General features: G+C 39.5%; 1 protein-coding gene across 1 annotated transcript in view; it reads right to left on the reverse strand.

The window, feature by feature from the left end:
* LOC306801196 (complement C4-A-like) overlaps window positions 1-19655 on the reverse strand; it is a 41395-nt gene that overhangs the window by 10130 nt on the left and 11610 nt on the right. Inside the window, exons 13-33 of the mRNA XM_079303999.1 lie at window positions 19033-19224; window positions 17541-17690; window positions 16995-17121; window positions 16572-16643; window positions 15514-15714; window positions 14532-14643; window positions 14234-14304; window positions 13101-13240; window positions 12061-12273; window positions 10768-10819; window positions 10268-10348; window positions 9040-9243; window positions 7626-7701; window positions 7073-7229; window positions 5612-5707; window positions 5132-5300; window positions 3987-4153; window positions 3381-3539; window positions 2732-2791; window positions 2194-2287; window positions 1357-1525 (exon numbers count right to left, since the gene is read on the reverse strand). Of these exons, the coding sequence (XP_079160125.1) occupies window positions 1357-1525; window positions 2194-2287; window positions 2732-2791; window positions 3381-3539; window positions 3987-4153; window positions 5132-5300; window positions 5612-5707; window positions 7073-7229; window positions 7626-7701; window positions 9040-9243; window positions 10268-10348; window positions 10768-10819; window positions 12061-12273; window positions 13101-13240; window positions 14234-14304; window positions 14532-14643; window positions 15514-15714; window positions 16572-16643; window positions 16995-17121; window positions 17541-17690; window positions 19033-19224 (2762 nt within the window). The remainder of the gene's footprint in view (window positions 1-1356; window positions 1526-2193; window positions 2288-2731; window positions 2792-3380; window positions 3540-3986; window positions 4154-5131; window positions 5301-5611; window positions 5708-7072; window positions 7230-7625; window positions 7702-9039; window positions 9244-10267; window positions 10349-10767; window positions 10820-12060; window positions 12274-13100; window positions 13241-14233; window positions 14305-14531; window positions 14644-15513; window positions 15715-16571; window positions 16644-16994; window positions 17122-17540; window positions 17691-19032; window positions 19225-19655) is intronic.

Genomic DNA, 19655 nt, shown 5'->3' on the forward strand with positions numbered 1-19655 from the left:
TTCCTTGGAGCTGATAAGCAGAAAAAAAATTACCTGTAAATGACAGTTCATCCCACCTTAAAAGCATTGTTGAAGCCAGGGAGGTAAACATCACTGACAAAGTATCTGTTCTCTATTACTTACAAAACGGAAATGAGAAATGAATTTATCCAAATTTTTCACGGATGAAGTCAAATTTACATCATCTTTGCTGTTCGAAACAAAAATCCTCATTGCTGCAATTATCCACTATATGTATTGGGTTTCCAATCTTTCAGCTTTCACTATCTCAAAAATCAGGTAGTTGTGTCATTGCTGGAAAATGAAGTTGTTCTGAACTCAGGATGCCTTTACATGAGATATTTTACATATCCTTAGTGGTACTTCAGAAAGTTTTATTTTGGCACTCTCCCATAAAGGATGCACCACAGTGTAGGGAAGAAGAATGGTGATGTAATTCATGCCCTCCCTTTTTCTCTCATGTCTTAACCACAAGGAATTCCACATTACTGTCTAAGCGTCAGCCTAACACTCAGCAGAACAGGGATGCAGAACAGTGGATCTGGTAGCTGATAAATGTTACATAGAAATTAATGGGGAAGATGATGCTTTGGCCAGTACACAATTCACTGAATATGTGTTTAATGAGGGAGAGTGCAAATTGGGAATTAGGGCAACTTCAATCCTCCCCATTGTTCATGCCACTATTTAGAAGAGGCAATAAAACCACTTCTACAAGGTTTTGACTTAATCAGTGGAAAACCAAAATTCTAATGGGGAGCAAAACCTGCTTCTTCCATCCTGCTCCTCTCTAGAAGGGGAACCCAGGATAGCACTAAATTTGTGCTTCTGTGACCAATGCCAAACTGTAAATAGGAGCAAAGACTGGTGTTTCAATGTTACATTGCATAGGAAGATTTCTTTTTTTCCTACCTCTGCCCTTTCCAACTTCTTGTCACCACAGAATATTCCATCTGCCTCCTCTCCTAGATAGTGTTAGTCATCCTTTCTTTTTTTTTATGAGGCTGGAGTGTGACCACAAAGGAAGTAACAGCATCTCTCCAGGAAGCAATGAAAGTCTGTAAATGCTCTACTACTGCATTCCAGCTGTATTTACCTTTTTTAATGAAAATATTTCATTCAAATTATTAGCCTGCCAAGTGCTTCAGAGTCTCCCCAGAGTTTGATGGGGAAGAATCTGCAGTGGACATTTGAAGCCTTTGCTTGGAAACCTTTTCTCCTGCCAGTGAGAGAGGACACACACCTAAAATACATGCAGGCTCATGGAAGATCACTAGGTTGGATGCTGAGTTTGTGGATATGAAGAAGGTGAAAGGAGAATTACAAACAAAGGAAGAGCTGATCTTGCAGACCTACCTGACACAGACTCTGTATTGCAAGGATTCTGTTTTGCTGTGAGCAGGCAAATCCCTTTTTCTTCTGCTGTGGATATCAAACCAATCCATTTTAGTCAGTGCCTCAGATGAGCTGTTTTCTGCAGTAGCCAAGTCCTCATAATCGTCATCTTCACTAGAGTATTCAGATTCTGGAGGTGAGAGACATGGTCAGCCATGCACAAACTTGGCTCCTTTATGTATAATGATAAATACCAGTGGGTGGTCATGCCACCACTGTGAGTTTTATAACAATTCACTGTACACTGTCTCAGTGTTTCCAATTCATTCTGAGTTAGAATTTTAGGGATAACTGTAATAAGAATAACTAACAAACCTAGCTAAGAATTTCAGCTATGCATAAATACATAAAGGACAATCTCTCCCTCCAGAAGTTAACAATTCAAACAGAAAAAACTAATGCAGACACAGGCAGAGACGATGACGACTACACATTTCAGGGGATGGAAAACACATTCTTGCTCATATGAAGACCTATGATAAATCTGCCTCAAAGAATTTTAAGCCCACGTAGTAGATACCTTATTAGCCAGGGAACTGAGCAGGGCTTTCCCCTCCCTTTCTCAAGATAAGTTTCTAATGGTATCTGTGTAACTTAAGTACTTGCTGCACCTACAGTCACTAAGATAGTAATTACACTATTTAAGAATAACAAGCTAAATGAAACAATGACTGGGTAGAGTTCACAGACTTCTCTTTTTTTGTTTCATCCCATTTTCCAAGGCTGGAAAGCTATGAGATATCATTAGCAGCTGGACAAACAAACCTTTGAGACCCAGCCCCTGCCCTTTTCACTCACCAGAGTACTTAAGGCTCCCTTCCACTTCCACTGTCAAAATCAAATCACTGCAGGTGTTGTTCTTCAGCTCAGGTGACCAGTACATTTTTAATATCTAAGATGAACACACAAACATCAAGGCACTAAAAGTATCATTTAAATGACAAGGAGTTTACCCATTCAGGTCTTCAACACATGGTGATGGTACATGGGAGTGTGGAGAGAAAGACCAGTCCCCCAGTTGCACAGACTGGTCACAGATATAAGCAGGTGCCATGTGGGATTCACAAATGGTGTGGGACTCCTTTGAGATAACTCTCCATTCCCTAACACAAAGAGAAGTTTCAAACTCCAGCCACCTCTATGACCCTTAACATTTTATGGATTTAATAAAGTTACAGGAAAAATTGACTGTCCATAAGGGCAGGTTTTAGGCCCAAAATTTTAGAATTTGGAAGGTAGGAACGCAAAGGTTGAGGTCATGGCAAGTAAGTTTTAACTTCAGTTTCAAAAAGGGATTAAAAGAAGTCCAGCTTTGGATTTTGAATTTGCAGCTTACACTCATTGTCCCGTTTCCTTTGCCGCGTACAGATACTTCCAGTTTTCTCCCAAGTTCAAACTGCAAACCAAGGGGAAAAAAAGATATTTGGTCTGTGCTCAGCATTTGATCTATTGTTTTCCTGACAGCTTGACAGTCTTCTATGCCTTTATCCCCCCCCCAAACCTGGGTAGGAAAAACCTTAATCTATGGAAGGAATTATGAGACCTCAAGATTTTAAATGTACTGAGCTGATGCATCTTACTCTGCTGTTTTAAATAGATGCATTTTACCAACTTCAGTCCCTCCTTTGTATCCTGGATTTCATATTTTCACAGTTCCAGGCACAATGAAGATCAGAATATTCCCCTTCTTCGTCATTCCCTAGAAGGACTTGGGTTCCTGACTGCTCTTCCCTTTTGGGAGAGATTCATCCCACAAAAGTACTCAAAGAGGCAGGAAAGCACCTCTAAAGTGTATTGCTAAGCATGTGTTGGTTTGGGGTTATCTTTAACTTCAAAAAGATTCTGTTGTTTTACAGATCTAATTATTTCAAGGAATAACAAATCAGCTACATCATGGTTGCTTAGCATTTCAAAACCTAGGCCAGGGGATTTGATTTCTCCTTTTTGAGGGAAAGAACCCTTTGAAGGAACCAATGGTTGTATACCTCTAGCTGCTTCTGAAATTCTTCATGGGCATCAGTCAGAACAATGCTGTAGTAATTTTGCCTTCCAGGTGTTCCCAGTCTGACAGTCAGGTCAGTGGGAGCAGTGTTCAGTGTCTGTATGCTGTAGGCTGACAGAGCTTCTAAGGCCACCACTGTGTCCTAGGTGAGGAAGAAAAGCAAAATAAATTAGCAGTTATGCCAGGTTATTTCAACAACAGCAATGTGAGATGACATTATCAGTCACCTTGAATTCAGTTATATGCATTTTGCTGCTTTGAAATTCTCCTGCATTTGTCTGCTTCTATTTGCACAGGCTATTCATTTAATTTCCCAGCTTCTTCTTATAGCACTAAAATTGTAAACACATTGGAGTCGTGACCTTAGATTATCCTACTTTTCATGAGGACAAAAAATTTTCTTTGCTGGCTTTTAACTATTTTATTTTGTCCCATTGCTAATTAACGATCCAAAATCTTTACTGCTTCATACATCAAAGAAGTTGAAAATTAACTGCTATGATGCTTTCAAATCTAAATGAAAAAGTTGTTAGGGTTTTTTATTTCCTTCCCTCCCCCTGAGACTCCCCCTGAGCTGGTGGCCAGGCACCTGTGTAGAGCAGTACCCTCCTCCATAGCTCCTCCTTTCTGTCAGCCACGTGGCAATGGGCCTTGCATATTCCATGTCTTCCAGGAGCAAGGTTTGAAGCAGGCCATAGGCAGTGGTTTCCACTGAGACTGCGTTGTTGCCATCTCCCCAGTAGCGCTGCTGCTTGGCTGCAAGAACAACACAGTCCTAAATCCCCCTGGCAGAGACACTTGCCAAAAATCACTGTTGTTCTACACAGTGGGTACTCCGTGTCATGGCAGTGTGGAACCACAAGACACAGCTGCTGTTGTGAGAGCAACAAATCAGCTGGGAACAAAGATAATGGAGAAGAAAAGCCACAATTTTCAGTTTTGATTTCTCCAGCCATGAGAGTCTAATGATCCCATTGTACAGCAATGTCCATCTGGTGGAGTGATAGCATTGTGTCAGGTGGTCCCTCACACATAGTAGTATTAATTATATAAATATTAATTATATAAATAATATAAATCCAGCCTTGATTAAGGAGAAGCATACTCCCTATGCCTAAACTGGGCTGTTGAACTGCACTGTGTTTACCATAGGCATTGGGAGGAATAACCAGAGTGGTGGTGCAGACACACAGCTGGCTGACTCAGCATCACCACAGCCACACCCTGCAGGGTAGGTGGTGGCATCCTTGGGGGACTGGACAAAGCACTCAGAGCTGGTGGGGGGCTCTGAAAACAGATGGACTGCAAGAGGCACCATCCCTCCTGACCACAAATCCAGTCTGGACTACTCCTGTATGTTGCTACTTTCTCACAGGAAGTTTCTTTTTTCTCATTTAGCTTGGACTTTCTTTTCTTCCCAAGGGAAGCAGAAAACATAAATGAATATTTACTGTGGCTTTGTTCCAGTTCCAAAATCAGAGAAGGTCATGATCCAAGTTTCACTATGCTGTGACTTTATAGTGATATTAATTATGAAAATAACATAATAAAATGTCAAATATAGAAATATTTAACTATGCAATATAAATAATTAAATGTATTACACATGCATATACACAGTTATATAAAATTAATTTTTCTTCATTTACTTCAATTTGTTTAGTTCATGTGCTCAGAGTGTTTCTGTTAGGAAAAGTGCTTTATAAAGGGATTTTTAAGAAAGTTTACCAGTACCTTCATCAAAAGAAGCACAGCTCCTCAATTTTTCTTTCACAAATGGTGCTTCTACACTATCAGACTGCACAAGTGTCAGAGCATAAGCAGTGATGACTGTAGAATAGCAGTCAGTATTTCTTGAAAATTGATTTTTCATGTAAGCCACTGCTCCTGTAATCACTCGTGCCTGTGAAAACAGAATGGATCCAGTTGTGAACATCACTGAGACCTGCTAACTGGCACTAGGAAACTACTACTAGGAAATTAGAATACTTCACTGTCACAATTTTTAAGACAATTATAATAATATTTATTTAGTGATTAAAGCCATGGAGCACATAGCTCAAAACACCTTGTCGTATATGGGGCCATGACATCTTTTCCTATTCACCACAGGTGTAAGCAGATTTTAAACTCCTCATTTGCAGTTCTCCAAGAGATGCTAGGGTGGAAATGCCACTGTGCAAGACACTGCAGATTTAGGGTCAAGTTTCCTACCACATCAGCTGATGGAAAGGCACGTAGGGTCTGCTGCAGTGCAATGGTTACGAAGGCTGTCATAGCCAAATCCTCTTCTGCTGTCCCAATGCCACCCTGGAAGTTGAAATATGAAAAGGAAAAGTTAAATGTGCATGCATAGGCATGACTAAATCTAGAAAACCCCTTTCCATAAGGTCAAGGATCTTCCTGCAAACCCTCTGACCATTTACCATATAGCTGTTACCTTCGATTTTTCTCAATAATAAGTGTCCATCTAAAGTATATCTTCTATGGTGGCAGCCAGGTTGCATTTAACAGTGTAAGAGCTCAGGAACCCACCACATCCTTCAGTCCATAACCAAACATTTAACCAAACAGCTAAAAATCTATAATTCCCCATAGAAACAATCATGGTTTCAATTTTCAGTCACTAGGAGGCTGAGGTTATTTTCATTTCTCTGCTACTCTCTACACACTAAAGAGCCCTCTAATTTGCAGACTGAAATTCTCTCCTGTGAAGGCATTTATACACAATTAGTAGAAAATTTCTTATCCCTCTTCCTGATAAAGTAAGCACAGTGCTCTCATTAGATTTTTTCCCCTAAAATTCTTGAAGTACATGTAAGATAGAACATTATCTCAGTTTGAACACAGGTCAAAAAAACCCCTTTGACCAGTGCTTGAGCTATTTGTTTCTTTTTCCTCAATAGTATTATATCAACAGTGAAACTAGCTTTGAGAGTGAAAGCTTCACTAGTTACTTGACACAGATCATTAAAAATATGATTGCATGTTTTTTCATATATATATATATGGTCGCTACATTGCATTTTCAGTGAGTTTTGGAAGATGCAAATTACTTTTCTAGACTAAATTGATGCACAGTATAAAAATTTTGTGTTTCTGGACAGTTATAGAGGATGTGTAGACCAAGATATGCAATTGGAAATTCTGATTAGGTGATAATTTTTTTCACCATGGGCATGGTGAAGTACTGAAACAGGTTACCCAGACAGACTGGGTTGTAACGGAGACTCAGCTGGACATGGCCCTGCACAGTTTGATCTAACCAGAACTCTTTTGAGGAGTGTTTGGACTAGATGAGCTCTGGACATGCTTTCAAACAAAGTTACAATTCTACAAAGGCAATTTTACTGCCTTTGGCCATAAAAGGCTTGACATTTTTATCAAACATATGATCCCCAAGAAATAATTTTTTATGTGCTCTACAGGCATAGCTGAAAAAAGTATGTAAGACTGTTTTAAGACTGTATAAAAGATAAAGGTGGTAAAGTTCTAGCTATGCATCTGACATAACAGACCTGTTAACAAATTAATTTTTCATTACAGATTTTGTATCTACATTACAGATTTATTCTCTTTAGATACATTTCTTGCTATTCAGCAACTCACAGCGTTCCTTTCAATCCCTAATAACCCTAAATGCACAACAAATTCTTTTAAATATGGATGACCTACCTGCATTTTCCTGTCCATTACAGGGTGGTGGTCATGGAATGAACCATCTGCCTGCTGTTGATTAACCAAGTAGGAAATTGAGTTGCTTATGTGACTGTCTTGGATACTGAAGTATTCTCTGCTCCTTGTAAGCACTTTAACAATGAATGCAGTTAACCTGCACAAAAGAAAATTTTCTATTTGTAGAAAACTACATTGACAGGAAGATAAACATACTAATTTTATGCACAGACTCATATTCAATACAGTGCACTCACTGCAGCGTAGTGAGTTATGGTTCAACATCAGCTTGAACATTTCTACTCTGTGGCAAATGCAAAATAATCAGTGGCTCAGTAGAAATCTCTTTCACCAAGAACTGAATATGCTCAGAGAATTTGGTGTCTGATTATTCATGACAAAAGTATATAGGCAACCACCAGATTTTCAAAATCCATCCCAAAAAAATCTGTCTGATGCAAATGATAATAGAGGTATATTGCAAAAAAATCCCAACCAAATAAACAAAAACAAAACCCCAAAAATTAAACCACAGGAAAAGAAAATCACTTACCATACACTACTGGGGGTTCTTTTAAATGCTCCATAGGAGCCATCTTCCTTCTGAAACTCAAGCAGTCTGGTGTAACCTGCATGAACAGGAGAACACATAACTGTTCAGAGAACACCCATATTTACTGAGCATTTTCCTCCATCACTTGTATTATAAAGGACATGTTTTGTATTGGCTGGTGGGAGAGTTCATGGAGGTGTTCACTGGGGCATTAAGGACGAAATGACTGGGTCAGCAGAATTTGACACAGAAAAATCACTAGGGTTAGAAGGTCCTCTGTCTTGTTCGACTTCATTGAGCCATGAAAATAAACTGAAAACTGCAGTGAATATTGGGAAATTATTTCCCATTATTGATGACTTTTCAAGCTGTTGATTTTATGGTGCATAGAATCAAAAAGTATACAAAATGTCATCCATTGTGTCAGACACAGTCTTAGAAATCATGTGATATCGACTGCTATTATTTTGACAAAGTTTGTATCATAGCTACACAACTAATTTTTTACACTGATGAACTTCAATAAGAATCAATAAAAGCATAATGTAGGGACTAAATGATGCTGATAATATCAAATACCTATCAGCAGAATCTCACATCACTTTTGGCAGCCTTGGATAAATAGGCAAAGATTTCCATGCAGAAACTGGTAGCATGCTTTTAATTTCTACTGATGTGCTCGTTTTTCATTGATGAAATGTTTTTATCATTTCTGAAAATCACAATGACAGGTGCACTGTATTGCTTTATACCATGAACACACCACTATATTTAAAAGGATCAGATGTACCTGCTCCAATACTGACAACTCTCTGTGTTAGTTCCTGTGAGCTGAAACATTTCCACATACTGTGGAACTGGCTGAGCATTTAAAAAATGTACTGGCTGTACATTTAATACCAGCTTTGGATCACATCTTGGAGTGGAGTTTTCCAGAAGCAGACTAGCAGGTTTCCTCTCCCTAAGGAAACTCCCTTCCTGGCTTGGCCCAAGGCTGCTGAAATCCTTCTAGCTTGTGTGATGATGAATACATGAGTGGGGAAGGGAAGGTGTCAATACCATGATTAGTACTGGGAATTTCCTTTCTCACCCTCCTCTTGACAGCCACAGACAGAGATGTCTACATCCCAGCTGGCTATCCTAAGCAGTGTCTGTGAACCATAGAGTGAAACAAGCATTTTTAGGGTGTGATTAGTCTCATAAGGATCTCTTAGGATGCAATTAGTCTCCTAAGCCCTCCTCACAAGTTCTATCCCTGATGTCTGTCTGCTGACTGGCAGAGGCATTTCTCTGAGGCTGTGTTAAAGACAGTGGGCACTCCAGGAGGCAGCTGCAGCCAGCGTGCAGTGCAGATGGATAACAGGGATCCCATCCTTTGGCTTCTAGTTGGTTTATCTGTGCTGTTCTTGCCCACCTTTTTCAATCATCCCAATGGCCTCCTGCTTCCTGTCGGGGTTGAAGTTGACCCACTGCTGGCTGGCATCCAGGTACTCAATGGCATAGACTGCCGGGGCCATTGTCACCATGGTCTGCTCTGCACAGCCTCTGGGCACCCGGATCAGCTTCTCAACGCCACTGACACTCAGACAGTTTTCAACAGACTCATCCATGATGTTCCCTGTGGGGAAAATACAAGATCTAGTGCGTGTCTCACGTTCCAGAATGAGCTGATACTCCTCACTACTCAACACTGTTCTTAGCTACCTGAGACTGCATAAAACTCTTTGAAGCAGGGCAAGGATGAGGTGCCAGGCTCTGGGAAAGGTGGAGAAAGGAGGCTGGCAAAGTGAAGGAACGTAAAAGAGAAAGAGTCCTCAGGCTACTGGAGGCAGGGAAGAAAGGAAAGGGGGGGAAAGACTGGTGTATCAGGTTTGGGCTGGAAAAGTCTTGACAAACCAGCCTTGATCCTCCCACAGAGGGATAAAAAGATTGTGCATTAATCATGGCAAACATTTGATGTGTTTTTTTTTTTTTCTCTGCAATTTTATAACTTTACAAAGCCAATGATCCCTTTATTTTGGAACAGGGATTTGAAATGGAAGCCAATACTCTCTGTGCCACAAATGCATTATTTTACATTTATGCATTATTTTACATTTATGGGGGGGGGAGTATTTATCACTAATAAAAAAGTACTTGTTAATAGATGTTTCTAAAATATGTATTCATTAGTATATATACATATATACAATTACATCTGATTAAATGAATATATGATCGTACATATCTCCTCTTCAGAAAAACAGAACTCTCCAGAACCTATTAGAGTCTGGCATCCTTCTTTCAGAAATTTAAAGCAGATCTCTACAGCCCTGCATGAAGTGTGGGGTTATTAGAGAAGATGAACTCTTCCCTTCACCTCTGCTTTTCCCACAATGTTAGTCTGAGCACAATGAGGAGGGATGGGTGTCATAAAGCTATTACACCCACTGCAAGTAAGAAGGAATAATTTAAATACAAAAATTTACTGGTTCAACCATGGGAATGTTTTGCTTTATGACCTGGTCATGTAGCACAGACCATTTCTGTCATAACAGAAAAACCAGGAGAGAAGGGAGACTTGCCATGCAGGAATGAGCAGCACAGAGGGGCCTGTCCCTTGTCACCAATGGAGAAGTTGTTGACAAAAAAACTGCATTTACCTTTCAGGCTAACTAACACGTGGCTATCAGAACCTGGTACCATATTAGGTGGCCTGTTCAGATCCACTGTGTGGGACTTCACTGTAAATAAATAATAAAGAGATATCTACATACAGACTTTTAAAAAATAAACAACATGCTGTAATTTTAGAAAAAAAAAATCTTCCTTATAGTGATTTAATTTTCAATCTTTAGCAATACTTTATACTTGAAAAAAGCCTAGTTTTTAGTACTTTTCAAGACCCATTAGTGAATTATATAATGCCCAGTTAATATATAAAAATGATACCTTAAAAAACAATAGCGAAATAAATCAGTTCTAAAAATTTAGATTTTTTTCTTTCACAAGTCTTTTGCTATGTATTGTATGCAAAGATTTCTGACAAGTTTTGGTTAATCAAAGGAACATCTGTGAATTAAGAGATATTGCACTGCACCCATAATTCACTCTTCATTCTTATCCAAGCCTCATCTGTATCTAACCCTTTTGGGTAACTTACAGTCACTGTTAATGCAAATGGTCTCTTCTTCTCTCTCTAAAACACCTTCAGCCTGCACAATTAAAGAAAGAAAAGTCAAAAGGTTTGCAAGCACTCACACCTGAAATTAAGCTGCAAGAAATCCGGGAGATCCACCCAAGCACTAGGCCAGCAGGTGGCACAAATAGGTGATTTTGAAGGGAGATTTCTCTCTAAGTAAAACTCAACTTTTAAATCAGAATTGCAGTTTCCCAAGTGAAATACTTATAAACTTTGCTGAATTTTTTATGCTACTATTGAAGCATTTCTGTGGATGAAATTCCTTTAACCAAAACCAACTCCCAAAAGTGAAACTTCAAAGTTTATTCTCAGCTTTGTGACCCATTAAGTCAAGTTCATAGAGGGACTCATTTTTATAAAACCTCTCATATATGAAATCCATGAAATTCTGAGTACATCTTGGGTATAAGACTTAAACATTTTTTCCTTCTGATTCTTCACATCCCTTTTCCTAAAGTTTCAGTTTTAATAAAGCTATTTTTATAGTTACTTTTAGTGTTTTGATGTAACACTGAACTCTGAGACTGTGTCTATATATACAAAAGCTATGGCCTTTATCAACAGCAGGTTCTTAGCATCCTGTGCCTTATCCTTACTTACATGACTGTTCCCTGGCATCATATTTTGCATTTTTTGTGTGGATGGAAAAAAGCCCTCCATGCATTTCAGTACTTAGGTACTGTATGAGTCTGTGTTGGCATTTGAAAAGTGTTTTTCTCTAAAAGGTTCTTCCTTTTTATAATTTTGAAAGAGAGCTAAGGTATTAAATAATCAATACAGCATCTTTGTTTGCATGTTTTGCATGTGTTTACCTATGCAATTATTAAGAGTGAAGATTGATCCATTGACCAGAAGGAATAAAATAGGCTTTCACTTTATTACTAGCAAAGAGATTTCCCTCTCAAAAGTTTGTTTGATAGACATCTTCAATCTTGGCTTCACAAGGAAAAAAGAATTGTCATACATATTGATGAAGCAGGGAGAAGTTAAAAATTTTAAAATGGGCAGTGGCTGAAGAAGTTGTTGCTATGTCATGGTAAAGGATGTTTTTTGAAATAGAGAACAAACCTTTCCATATACAATACACACAGAGGCTTAAATCTTTTCCCTCAGCCCTTGCTGTAGAACAGATTTTCTGAATTGCTTCCAGCCCTGTTTGTGCCATTTCACTCCCTCCACAAGAGCTCCACACATAGTGAATGCCATATTTGAGGTCAATTAGTGAAGTGCCTGCACTCAGTTAGTTACACATACCACAACTTTGAGATTCTTCCTGATGCTGTCACTGTGCCCAGAATCCCGGTCGAAAGCAGTAATAGTGATTGGAATTTCTCCCACAGTCAGAGGGACAACTGAGAAGAAGGCTGGTGTGGCTGAGTTCCCCTTGGCCAGCAGGGACATCTGCACAGCCCTTGCTGTTGTCTCTGCAGTGCACAGCCCCTTCACTGCATCCATCTTCACCACCACCTGTGGGGACAATGTCCAAGAGCTGTCTTAGTGCCTCACTGCTCAGGGAAAATACCTCTGGAGGCCCCTTCCAGTGTCAGTGGTTCTGTGACCCCATGGTGTGTTAATCAGCAATCATTCAGCTATATTGGTTAGAGCTCTGAAGGTAAATCTGCTAGCAGCTCTTCATCCCACTGAACTTGAAACAGAGTTTGGCCTATCCCTGAGCCACAGTGAAGAAAGGACAGCACATTTTTATACTTCCCAGCTCTACACAATTCAGTGCAGTTCAGAGGATGCTGTTGAACAGCTGGTTGGGACATGGGAAGCAATGAAAAAAGAGTATCAGCCTTAGGATGATGGAGGCCCTAATTAGCCCAGTGACAGCTGTGGCACATGCATAGGAGTCACATGAAGAGAAAAAGTGGCTCTGTGTTGTATGCTCAGTGGGTTTTGTGGCTAACATAGCATGGTGCACCCATGTTCATTTACCTCTGTGTCTTGTGTGCCTTGTGAGGTGTCAGCAAGTGTCAGGGCCAGCAGCTGGGTATTGTGCAGATCAGCAGGCAGCAAAAAGGAACAGATTGCTTCAATGAAGGGGAAGAAGTACCCAAAGATAAGGAATATGGCTATGAAACATGGTGAATAACATCTGCTTTATATGGTGAGTTTGATTAGCAAGCAGAACTGGATCCTGTCCTTGGGAAAGCTTTCAAGACAGGAGCATTATGTCTGGGCTGTAGGGAGGCACTGAAGGGTGGCGAGGTCATTCACACTAAAATTTTACAAAACTACAGATCTAGCTAGTTAGGCATGCAAGGTGCAGCAGTTATTTTTGATAACAGTACCTGGAGGTCATTGGGCAGGTAGTTGTAAACCACTGCTTTTATTTCCAGTTGCTCGTGTCGTCTGACTGAGTATGGTAATCTCAGGGACACGAAAAAGTCTTTGAAAACTGCAAAGGTGTGGGGCTCAGCTACACAGAACCCTGGGGGGAGAAAAAGAAAAACAACTAGAATTGAGAATTACACACTTAACAAAGCTGACTGAAAATTAAATGTCCAATCAAAACTCAGTGCCTGGTCTCCCCTAAGGTCATGAGCAGGAGAAGAAAAGAGGCATACCCAGAACTCACTTTAACTCATCTGCACTAGAGACCTATCTAGTTTGCTCCCTGGAGTCACTACCATGGTTTTTGATAGGTAAAAATTGGCAGAAGTGGTTGTATGCTTTGTGAGTGAAATATGGTCCAGTTTCTCCTTTTTTTGTTTTGTTTTTGTTTTTTTTGTTTTTTTGTTTTTTTTTTTTGTTGGTTGGTTTTTGTTTTATTTTGTTTAAAACACAATGACCTTTCCTTGTTTTCTGAAAATAAACCCTGTGGCCATCACTGGACCCCTTGATGATCCTCCCCTTCCAAAAGGGAGTGGACAGTTCAAGATAGACCCTTTGTCCATCCTGTGTGGTCCTCATCAACTCCTAGGAGCTCCCAGAGGGCAGCACTTGGGAACCTGGAATCTCTGGTGTCTAGTCCTTGCTGGTTCTGTGCTGGTTTCCTGGTGCTCTTTTCTGCCTTAGAGGCCAGAGATGTTCATGCTTTCAGATGGCCAGAACAAGTCCCAGAATTATTCAAACAAAAGTGGTGTTACTACTGATACCTTTCTTGTGGCTTCCTGACCATGTGGAAGCTAAAATGAGGTGGTTTATAGAGTGGAAAGAATAAAAGACAGTTTTGATTGTATGATCCATCATCCTTGAGACCCTACTTCATGTTGCTTTTGTAAATATACATCTATACCTTAACTTCTAGTTCAGCTTTAACATGGCATAAAAGAGAAGTAAATCTTATGATCAAAACACTGTTGTTTTTTCAGTACAGACTGTTCTATTCTGTCAACATAACATTATATATCTATTTTAAAAAGCACACATTCTCTATTCATCCATACAAAGAAACAAACAAAAAAATACCCAATACTTATACCTTTTTCAGGAGATATACTTATTGCCTGAACTTCCCAGGTAGTTATAGAGTCAGGAGCAAAGTTTTTTACACTAAAAACCACAAAACAAAATGTATTAGAAGGCATGCATAAAATATAAACATTGTCATTTGATGAAGTTTGAGTGTTGTCAGGGAAAATCTTATTCCCTCTGTTGTGGAAACAAAGTACTTAAAAATATTCTGAAATCCTCTGCATTAAATACTACATAAAGGTGATATTTATATACATTTGAGAGTACAAATTTAAACATATTCAACTAGTCAGGCAATACAGTACCTGTGTTTTCCAGGGCTTACTATTTCTTCAAAACTCCACCACCAGCTCTCAGGAAAATAACTGCGCAAGGTGACAGAAGTTTCATCAAAAAATTCTTCCTGTTCATTGTATTCTGCAAAACAGGAGTGAGGTTTCTTTTTAAAGGTCTTTGGCTGCTGACCTTGACACTGTCTTGCAGGGAGTCAGCTTGTCATAGCACAAAAAATGCTTCAAATGAAAATATTTCATCTGGGTTTCATCTTGTACATTAAAGAAAAATGTTGAAAAAAGAGAAGCAATGACCACAGCTTGTCACTGAACAAAGAGATAGTTCCTCTTTCCAACTTCAATAACTATATGCTATCAAATGAGAAATCAGTGCCCCTGTAGTAAGGCTAGCAAAGATGTCCCATACTTGTGACAGATAGAAGATGAAAGTGGAAATCTGCAAGAAATGGTAGCAGAAATTATACTCAGAATGGGTAGATGCAAAGCAACTTTTTTTTTTTTTTTTTTTTTTTTTTTTGGGTAACATGAGGTGACACATAGTATGTGATCAGAGATAGACTTAGGGACAAGAAAAGAAGAAAGCGACAAAAGGTACTCAGATGTTATAATAGTAGTACCACTAAAAGGAGTCATAAATCTGAGACCACTTAGAGCTCTGAATGCAGACAACCATCCTTTTACCTGCTCTGCTGCTTGTGGCCTCTATGGGGTGTGGGCAGGGGCCACCAACTCCTCCATACCACTGGAGGGGCCAGCAGAGGCTGAAGTGATTCCTGCCTTTTCTCATCCCAAGAAGTTATCCCATCCCACTGCCACTCCCCAGTGCACAGGTGTGAAGATGTGGCACTGTGTGGCTGCTGCACTGCACTGGGGCTTTCTGAAGGGCTGATGTGAAAACTGCCACCCCAGCCCCACAGCACTAAATGCCCCTGGACCCTCCCCAGCCACCAGAAGAAGGGTGAAAGTGGCAGAGCTGTGTGCCACTGCTCCTTACGTCGTGCCAAGCCCACTCTGGTCCTGTGCTTCATGTGCTTCCTCAGGGCTGTGGCTTTCTCACAGCAGTCCTGGAATGCAGTCTTGCATTCCGGGGAGCCAGACACCTTTGCCAGCCTTTTTGCACAAGTAAACCTCATGGGGTTTAATTTCATTCCATCGTGGCAGCATTTTAGTAGAGCAGTGTTTTGGTATCTGCTGGCTGCAATAGAATTAAAGCCAGAATTAGTGTAAGTAGAGAGCAGCATTAAGTGTTCTTTGTGCTCATTCCTGTCATCTTTGCCATTAACATTAGTTTCTATTGCAACAACTAAGCTTTTAGTCCCTGAAAACAGTCCACAAACACAGAAGGAAAGCATAGGGTCTGTGGCACCCCAGGCATTCTGTTCTAAGCCCTCTCTGCACAGTCAGACTGAATTAAAAATTGAATCCTCTTTGCAAGCTGGAATTCTTAATAGAAATAGCAATACCAGTATTCTCTTTCTTGAATAAAGAGTCTGATTTCAAAAGCAATGAAGAATCCAATTCCAAGCCTTCGTGCCTTCTGGCAAGAAAATGAGAAAAAAAATTTGCACAAATTTTCTTGCCAGAAGGCACAAATTTAATTGACATTTATACCAAATGCTATACTAACCCTTCTATTAATTGAAGCATGAAGTACCAAGGCCAGCACAGCTTCAAAGCAGAATGCCAAGAAAAATACAGGATTTATAAAGCATGTTCTGACCATACAAATAATTTTGAAAACCTCAAAGTCATGACTGATGACATGGCGTGTTATCCAGTGGAAGTGCTTTGCATTTGGGATTGTAAAGTGGACACCTAATTTCCATTTACAGACGTTATTTGGTTTTGGTTTTTCAGCTGTTTTGGTGAATGATACATCACAGAGTGTAGTACACATACTTGTGCTAGGTTATGTCAAGTAATGCAAAAACTGGAACTAAGAATATCTTGGCATCCTTAACTATGCCATCACTTCTTGCCCCCTAGATCCCAGGCACATCCCTTTGCCTCCCCCTGCTAAGATTTCCAGGACACCCAGAGGAGCAGACATACCAATTCCTGACATTTTTTTCTGAAAATCCAAGGATCTCCTCTGCCTTCTGGTACCCTGAGGGCATTTGTATCCTGGGAAGGCAGAACAGAAGCGCTTGGTCACAAAGATATGACAGGAACAGCCTGATCATTCACATCATTCATAAACACCTATTTTAGGACCCATCTCATTGACAGAAGACCCACAGATCTTCCAGACTAGCCAACTGCTGCCTGTCCCAGCTGAGGTGGTCACCAAAGGACCAGCACCCACCATCTGGGATATCTGAGCTGCCAGCATCTGGTAGAAGAGCAAAAGGAAAACCCAAAGGCAAAGGAAATTTTACAACATCACAGTAAAAATGTTTCTGATTTTTTAAGCAACCAGTCTCCCCAGATCTGTAGTGGTCTTACACAGGTTTCTAAAGGGCAGATTTCACTTACCTTCTCGAATGCTGGATTGAATTGTGTCTGATACAAAAGCCAGACCAACATCAGTAAAAACTTGGATGCTATTAGCTCCACCACCCACAGAACATCCAAGATCATATGAATTCATAGCACTAAATACCTGCCAAATAAAATGGCACAGATGGACTGTACATGCTTGTAAAGGGTTTATACATGTATCAGAAAAATTCTTGTAGCCTTGGATTTGCAGAAGCAAGGCAAACTAGTGGTGCAAGCTGCATTTGGAAGCAGATTAAAGTTAAAGGATGTTTTAGTCAGGGAGTGCTTTCAAGCCATGCTTTTTTAAATTTACAAACTTGTCTGCCATAGGATGGAAATCTCCATCTTAAGTATACCACATATCTTAAACATGCCATTCATCTTAAATAGATCCTAAATTAAAAAAAAAAAAAAAAAATTCAAGTTTAGCAAAGCGTTGTCTAAGCAATTAATAGCCATTAATTACATTTTGATCCTCTCATTAGTCACGGAAAAATTTGCTTGACTAGTAGATGAGATATTTTCTTGCAAATATCTTACTTTTTTGGCTGTAAGCTTATTTTTCTTATTCAGAATAAAAACTGCTTTATCAACCACAGCTAAAGCAACTTTTCCTGCATGGTCCGTTTCAATCTGTAAATTGATGTTGTCTGTTGGTTCATATGTGTCTTGTTCTGTTGTCACTTTAATCTAAATAGAAAAGATTGAAACAAAGGTACCATATTTGTTAATAAGAAGTGAAGACTCTTTGGGCCAGGAATGCTGTCAGCTGTGACTGTCGACAGTCAGAGGCTGGGAAATGTTCGTGTTTTGTGGAGTTTCTGACTGTGATCCTGTGGTTTGGAACACGTAGGTGCAGATATTTCACACTAAAGGAAATCATGGGGAACTGAGAGTGTCTTGCAGAATGCTGGATGCTGGCTTCCAATGACATTTAAGCACCAAGGGAACTTAAGTTTGTGCTAGGCGTTTGTGGAACTGGGGTCTTCAAAAAAAATTTGTTAGTTTCCAGTGGAAACAAAATTACCATGAAAGATAACAAGAGATTAATTAATTTACAAAGGTAACCAACTTAAATCAGTCTGTAATATTGCCTACATTCTATCACACACTTGAATGTTTTAGCATGACTGAGTAAATACAGATCTGGTTCTGGTCTACACACTTCTGTGTTTAAGAGGAAGTAGCCATGGTGATTATGAAATAATAGAGAATTATTACTAGAGATGCCTGTGAACATTACTGAATTTTGTCCTTGTATAAATGAAGGATTGATTTGTCTGTTGGAGATAGATTATTTTTTCTTGAAAACTTCCCCTCCCACCCGAATGGACTATCATATTATTTTTTGAAAACAAACATTTTCAGTGGAAAAAAATAATTTTAGACAGCTGACAGTTGTCAACAATTGTGTTTCATGCTATTAAGAAAAATTCCCATGTCTCTTTTTTTTTGTTTGGTTTTTTTTTTTTTTTTTCATTTTACCTTATGGTCCCAAAATGAGTAGGAGGAAGAGAAGGAAGGAGGTAAAAGAAGGGCTTAGATTGCCTCATATTTTATCCACACTTAATTTTCTAACATAAACTAACTTTTAAAAATGCTTTTCAAGTGCTACCAAATCTCAGAAAATTACTATTAATATAAATTTAAAAGCTTGAAATATTACTTCAAATTGATATTTTTTCCCAATAAAGGGCTTCACTTTCTTTCATGTGATATACATCAGTACAAAAAGACAGTTAAAAAGAGATTCTTCCCCCTCAACAATTCTATCAGTGTTTTCTTGTGGATTTCCAAAGTATAGATGCTCACAGGGTGTGATTTTTTTCTGTGAGCTATTGTATTTTTCATCTCTTTGAGGCACAACCTGGGAGCCTTTCTGAGCTATACTTTTGGCACAACTCTTTTTCCAATAAAAATAATTTATAATCCCAGGCCTGCACTTGCTCTGCCAGTACCCCATATTATTTTTTTTTGAAGTTTTTTTTAAGTTCTGGGATGCAGCAACAGAAGCCAGGGGGTTTGGAAGTACCTTTCCCTTGCAGGCATCCACGACATCCACCCACGCGGAATCAGCGACGATCTCCTGCCGGCCCTGGCTCCCAATGAAGTAGTAGGCTACAAACCGAAAGGCAGGCATCATCTTCTCAGTGATTTTAAGGTTTATCACTTTGTTTGAGGATGGCACCCTTCCCAGAAGCTCAGCTTGTCCTTTTGCCACAACCTGCAAGGCAGAAACAGAGAGAAATAAAATACTGTGACTATGAAAGGGCATTATGTTGCATAATTCAACCTTTTTTTTGTTTTCCTGAGGCAATTTGCGTTTAAAATATATTCTCCTCTAATAGCATAAACAGTTTTGATTGCCAAGCTGCATACCAGAAGTCTGGTACAGGAGGAGGAGACCTGCACACTGTGGTGGGGAATCTTCTGCTACACTGATCTTGAACCAGTGGCCCAGGTTTAAACAGAAATCTGTCACCCTGCACTCAATCCTACAGCTTGAGAAGAGGTATATAGTAAAACAAATCCCCAAACCCAATCTTAACTCCTAGGGATACAATTATTCCAATATATCAGAGTCCTATTAAAAATAAATGGCAACTGATATCTTGGCACTTATCATCCTGTGAAATTTAGGCTGCCAAGGGAAAC

This window comes from Erithacus rubecula (genome assembly GCF_903797595.1).
Source record: "Erithacus rubecula genome assembly, chromosome: 1".
Taxonomy (NCBI): domain Eukaryota; kingdom Metazoa; phylum Chordata; class Aves; order Passeriformes; family Muscicapidae; genus Erithacus; species Erithacus rubecula.